This window comes from Physella acuta, unplaced genomic scaffold (assembly GCF_028476545.2).
Source record: "Physella acuta isolate Inbredline_101_S28 unplaced genomic scaffold, ASM2847654v3 ptg001447l, whole genome shotgun sequence".
Classification (NCBI taxonomy): Eukaryota; Metazoa; Mollusca; class Gastropoda; family Physidae; genus Physella; species Physella acuta.
This window is the reverse complement of record NW_026732962.1, coordinates 17932-24893: the sequence shown is the minus strand read 5'-3', so window position 1 is coordinate 24893 and position 6962 is coordinate 17932. Positions and strand designations below refer to the sequence as shown.

Genomic DNA, 6962 nt, shown 5'->3' with positions numbered 1-6962 from the left:
GCAGTAAAAAATTGTTCTTTGTGTTTGCTTGATGATAGTATTTCTTTTAGCGTAGGAAGAAGAGGAATGATCTGTTGATGAATATTAAAAGTCGAATTATTAAAAATAAACTGTCCAGTTGACCTTGTTTAAAATGTTTAATTATTTGAAACAAGGTTTGGCATTGAAAATTGATAAATTAATAAATACATTATGTTTAGGTAATCAGCTCTTAAATTTGGAAAATACAAATGTCAGAATTTAAAAAAAATCATACAACCTCCTTAATTGTATCGTCATCCTCTAAATATTCCACAAGACATTGAATAAGTTCAGAGAGTTGAAATCCAAACAGCTTCACCTTATTCCCTTTAACACTTTCCATTATGATATCTATTATAATTCGTTTTACATTATCTGCAATTCAGAACTTTTGTTTTAAATTAATGTAAGAAAAAGTATTAAATATTTCACTTCATTTTATAATATGATGGCACAAACACACACACACACACACACACACTTACACATTAAACATTAATAGGTGCATATATTAATTAATAGCAAATGCATATTTTGAAATGTATTTAGTAATTTTTTAATGGCAAAAGGAAGTACCATAAATCTCTGTTTCTCTATTTGAAATTCCTGCAATGTGTAAAAGCAAAATCTGTGAAGGAATGGCGATTTCCAGATCGAAAACTGTCATATTTGACACTACCTGTTCATGTACTTTAAAACATACTAGTGTAAACATATTGTAGCATAACAATAAGCGTATTTATATACTCATTTATATATCTATATCTATACCTAATAACTATCTATCTATATCTATACTTATATATCTATACCTATAAAGTAAATATATATATATATATATATATATATATATATATATATATATATATATATATATATATATATATATATATATATATATATATATATATATAAATATATATATATGTATATAGATATAGATAGACGTATATATATATATATATATATATATATATATATATATATATATATATATATATATATATATATATATATATATATATAAACATATATATAAACATATATATATATATATAATATATATATATATATATATATATATATATATATATATATATATATATATATATATATATATATATATATAATTGTGTTGGTGTTTTATTCTAGCAATTCAATTTGCATCATAATACAATAATAATTTTTACAGTCTACAAGTTTTTGTTCAAAAACTCATTAAAAGATAGAATATATATTACACCAGTTCCATTTTAATTCCACTTCGTTTAATTAACGAGACTGACATCCTTTTTGTAAACTTACTGTATTTGTGTTAGAACAGGTAAAGTAATCTTTGTGACCTCTTTTGGCAATATTGTGCAAAATATAAATCATACTTTTCGCAATAAAGTCAAGAACGGAACTCTGTAGATTAACATGCAACATAATATTATTAAATTTTGCAATGTATAAATATAAATATAAATATATATATATATATATATATATATATATATATATATATATATATATATATATATATATATATATATATATATATATATATATATGTATATATATATATATATATATATATATATATATATTTATAATTTTCTTTACGGAAATGTTTTCATTATTTCTCGAGAACTGTAGCCGATTGAATTGTTTTGATAATTTAATCCCAGTTAATAATCTAACCTTTGTTAATTTTTCTGATTATTCAAAAACACATTATTACAGTGCCCTCAGCGTCTCATGTCGACCTTTGGGTGCGAAAACTGAAATGTTTTGTTCTCAGCCGAATCGCACCCTAATAGGGTGCCGGCGGACACGCCTAATTCAATTTAATGAGCGACTGTAACGCCCTATGTTATCCATTGTTTAACGCACTGTTTTTAATTAGCGAATGCATGTTATATTTCTTTTTTAGTTAATTGAATTTATAAACAGATTTTTACCTGTCGATCTTTTAGCTGCATTAGAAACTTGGTAAAAATCTGCACTACCCCCAGCTTAGCCAATTTCTAAAACATAGTTATCAAAGCTGATGACTCTCGGTTAAACTCTGCTTATTTAAAATGAAAACAAATGTGTTTTGTCTTTATTGTTATTAAGTTAAATCGATTATTACAATATATTTGTTGATTGGGAAAAAATAAAACTTTAAAAAAAAAAGTTTTAATTACCAGAGCGAATTTAGAACTGAAATGACTTCCTTCCCACAACAGCAAAAGCACAACGCGAATTAGAAATAATGAAAAGCATGGTGTTGAAATTTCCAGCTCTACTTGTATGTACTTAATAGTCAATTCTGTAAAAGTTATTTAATCAAAATCATTTATAAATAATATAACATTATAAATAATTTAACATTTACTGCACTTAACTACAATATATTCGGCGTTAATCCCAAAATAGCAACTAATGACCAGTACACTATTGAACTATTGTGACTCGATTTAAAATTTGGATAACATTTAAAATTGTACAATAAATCTTTAATACTGGTGTGAAAAAAAATCAAATTCCCAACTTTTTGGCGAAAGAGTATTTTAGGTAGCGACATATACATATATACATTTCAATATTTCTACCCTACATTTAAAAAAGAAATAACAGAAAAGATGGTTCCCCTTATAAAAACCGAAAAAAAAACGTATAATACATAGCATAAAAATAAAATTATAATATACGAGCCGACCCGCGGCGTATATTACGCCGCTATTTAGTTTTATTTTCTACTTTTCAGTAATTCATAATTTGTGAATTCCTCAGTACCAATGCAGCCCCTGAAAATATTTGCTTTAAAACACTAAAACCCACCTTCTCCACCCCCCCCCCCCCCGCGTGAAAGCAGCCTCCTGTTTGTTACCTCCCCTAAGTTTAAAATAGTTTCAAACTAAATTATCTGCCCCTAATAGCCGTATAAGCCTAGAGAGGAAGAGAAGGGACTGCTAGGCGCGCTTACAGCTTGGTGTTTTCTAACGTCTCCAAGAAGAAAATTATAAATATAGATAATATAATATATAATATATTTATCATCAGAGACGTAGCGAAGGGGACAGGGGCGGGGGGGTGCGGACCGGGTGTCAACATTTATGGGGCTGACACCAAGGCAAAAAATAGCAAAATATATACAGAAAAATGATAATTCCACTTAAATAAATAAGTAATTAGAGTGTTAAATAGAGCAAATTTGACAAATCCCGACATGGGTGGAGGGTGGGGGTGTGACATTATGATGTAATTTATATATATTTATTTATATATATTTATATATTTATATTTATATATAGTTATATTTATATTTATGTATTATATAAACTATACCATTAATGAACAAAAGTGTTCCTGTTTTCGTTAAAAATTAGATGATTTACCTGCATAATCATTTTGCAACAGTAAATTAAAAAACTGTTTCGTCATGTCTGCATTTAATATATTGCAAATACTACTCAAGCTTTTCTGAATAATGAAAAAATGTATTGGTTCAAACGCTCCTGTTCTAGAAAATTCTATCTTTATATCCAACACATCGCTATTAAAATCTTTACAGACTTGATTCTGAAATAAATGAGAAGATTGTTTATATAATTTATATTAGATAAGTTATCATTTTTTCTAATTTTATTAATCATTGACTTACGACAAAAGTAATCACTAAGTTACACTACTTAGAACGATCTATGTTTGTTTCGAAAGTAAAATAATACAGTCTGTTTGTTTCAATTTATGAATACACATTTCTCATATATATATTTTTTAGAAAGTTTACAGTTTCAAAGTCGCAACATGTTATTGGAAATGTTTCTACTAAGATACATTGTAAGTTTAATGATTAGCCTACTACACATATAGGCCTAAATTGCCTATGTCTTTCTCTATGTGTTTGTGTGTAAGTATGTTTTACAATAACCATAAACAGCGGTATAATGATATCACTTGTCGATTTTACATTTTGAAATATGTAGTCACGTTTAATTATATAATGTAATGTTTTAAATATGTAAAACCTGATGCTCCTGATTATTTCCTGCAATCTTCAAATAACTGTTGATGGACCTAGTTATAATAAAATGTATATGCTCTTATATATAAATAAATATATAAATAAATAAATAAATATATATATATATATATATATATATATATATATATATATATATATATATATATATATATATATATATATATATATATATATATATAATTTCAATTCTACATTTTAAATTCACGCTATATATAAAACACATGGATAACAGACAAGTAATATGTCAATACAATTCTATTTTTATTGACACTACCGAGAATAATCTCTAAGTTATTAGTGCCCCAAAAAATATTTTAACAACTAAGCAGGGTGTTATTTAAATTAATATAGTTATATAATCCTGACTGTGGGTTTTTTTGGACTCTAAAACAGAGTGGATTTATTTGACGTGTTAGTATTTTTGGTTATTAAACACAATTTTTAACAAAGTAAAAAACAATTGAATTCCTTGTGGTAATGACGCATAAACGACGACATCCATGTAAAACAAAATGGCAGAACTATATCATGTGGTTTACAATAGCATAATTTAATTTAAAATTTTTATTGGCAACGTTTTGTAAACAAATAACTATAATAAATGGGGTTGTCAAAACGTAGGCTTGATGAAAAAAAAAACTAGAAATATAGCCTTAAACTCAAAACATTATTTTCAAGTTTCCTGGAATTGCAACTTTTATACTATTGATTCTAAAAATATCAGATTTTTAAATTAATTTTCAGCTGAAGTTTAAATTTTTTTTTGACGGTCGTTTTGCTTGCAAAATCTAAAAGCAAATATATTTTTATCCATGTCAACATTATGGTGGAAGGATTCTTGTCAACTCGGTAGTGTCCATTTTGTGACATTTGTATATTGAATAGACGTTCAACAGACTTAAGTTTAAACATATTACAGAAAATGATAAATTAATACAAATAATAAAAAATTGTTATAAAGCTTTAAAATAAATTAAAGCTAGCTATAAAATATGGTGTAAAGTTTTGTTAGAATTATATTAAAATTATTCATATCAATTTAAATTACATTCTAAGATTTCAATGAGATAGGCCTACCCTTTTTGTTGCAATTAAATTTTACCTTTTAAAATCATGACAGAGTTTCTTTTCTCTTGCATTTAATATCGGGTCGTTTTCTATTTCAAAATCAATATCGATTTTAGTGTGGTAAAGATCTGTGTTTAAAAACAAAAAAAAAACATGTTTTTATAGTTTTTCTTCTCAAACAATACGGTAGCTTTCTTTTCTGTAAAATAATGTTTCTTAAAAAAACACCACCCACATATCTTGTTTTTAGTAAAAGCATTTCTTGACAAAATGTGTAAAAGTTCTCATGAGCGACCAAAGCTTTTGATAAAAAAAGCATTGTAACTAGAATGTTGCGAGCTAAATAAAAGCGTGTGAAAAAATTAATACAGCCTTAAAAGCACTTTCATAGCAATAATTGATATTTGAAATGTAATTGTAATACTTACAACTTTTACACAAATTGCAAAGAAACGTTATCAGGCCTACCAAACTTGACATATCCGTATGAAAATGAACAAATGCTGAAACTGTCTCTAATATTCCTACATGTCCCTCTTTAAACGCCAGAAAAATAATATTTATTAAATAAATACTAAACGTTTTTTTAATATATGTTTCATTATTAGTTTCGAATGCACTATTGTGGTCATAGTTAGTCGTCTGTGTTTTGAGCTTAAATAAATGTTTTAAAAGCATCTTTACTGTTCTGACGTGTCCGTATTGAGACGCAAGCATCAATGCATTGAGCCCACTTTTTTCAACACGATCAATATCACTTCCATGCTTTAGTAGTAATTTTGCGGTTTCACAATGTCCTTTGTGAGATGCAATCATTAATGCATCCCAGCCATCTTTTTCTACTCTTTTACAGCTACTTCCTTTACCCAGCAATAATTTTACTGTTTTATTATATCCATATTGTGATGCAAGCATTAATGCATCCCAGCCATCTTTTTTTCAACCCGATTACAATCACTTCCGCTTTCAAGTAATAATTCTACAGTTTTATGATGTCCATTTTGTGATGCTAACATCAACGCGTCCAAACCATCTACGTTAACATGATCTACTCTAATGCCGCTTTCCAGATGTGATTTTATTGTATCGTTGAGACCGTTTTTAGCTGCGTTCAGCAATGCGTTCAGCATTTCGTTCATTTTTCTGTTCAAACACACACAAAAACTACGTCCGTTGTATAGCGATACTACTGTATATCAATTTGTAGCTGAAAAAAAAGGCATCCGTTTTTTTTCTTAATTGCAGTAGCGCAGTATCATATACCAAAACAAATAACAACACGATAAATCACTCAAATTGTTCATAATAAATCACATATAGATATCGATCTCTTAAGAACTGAAACTGAAAATGAAAATTCCCAATGTTAATAGGCCATCATATCGCATCCATTTTAAACTCGTTATTAAATATCAAATATTTAGATATTCCATTAAATTATTTAGTATTCTTAATAACTTTGGTACACCTATGTGCAGAAAACAAATTTAAAAAGGTGAAAAAGAAAAAAAGGCTCATTCGACGTTCTGTAACTATTATTATCTGTTTTATTTTAAAGTAACAAGAGACCAAACTGTAATCACTTTGTCTTTTTATTGCATATTTTATAACCTGCTATATCTGTATCTGATTAATCTCAGAAATATCATAAGCAAGTAATTTATTAAATTCAACGTGTTATAAATAACGGTCAAATGTACACTATTATAGGAGAAATATGATTTCATAATATAAAAATAGAGCAGTATCATTATCGTAAAACAGTTTCTGTAACGTAATATTGGGTTTTTCCGAAACTACCTGTCCAAGGCGTTCTTTTTATTAAAAAAAAAGGCAGACCAATACGCGAGGAAACGAA

At 27.0% G+C, this 6962-nt stretch overlaps 1 protein-coding gene across 1 annotated transcript; it reads right to left on the bottom strand.

Moving 5' to 3' along the window:
* Positions 1-3366: 3366 nt before the first annotated feature.
* On the bottom strand, positions 3367-6271 carry LOC131927931 (uncharacterized). Its single transcript, XM_059283807.1, has 4 exons — positions 5533-6271; positions 5139-5232; positions 4020-4068; positions 3367-3570 (listed from the first exon to the last, which is right to left on the bottom strand). Exons 1-4 carry the CDS (start codon positions 6017-6019, stop codon positions 3367-3369), a joined length of 834 nt encoding a protein of 277 aa, XP_059139790.1. The 5' UTR covers positions 6020-6271.
* Between the last annotated feature and the right edge of the window lie 691 nt (positions 6272-6962).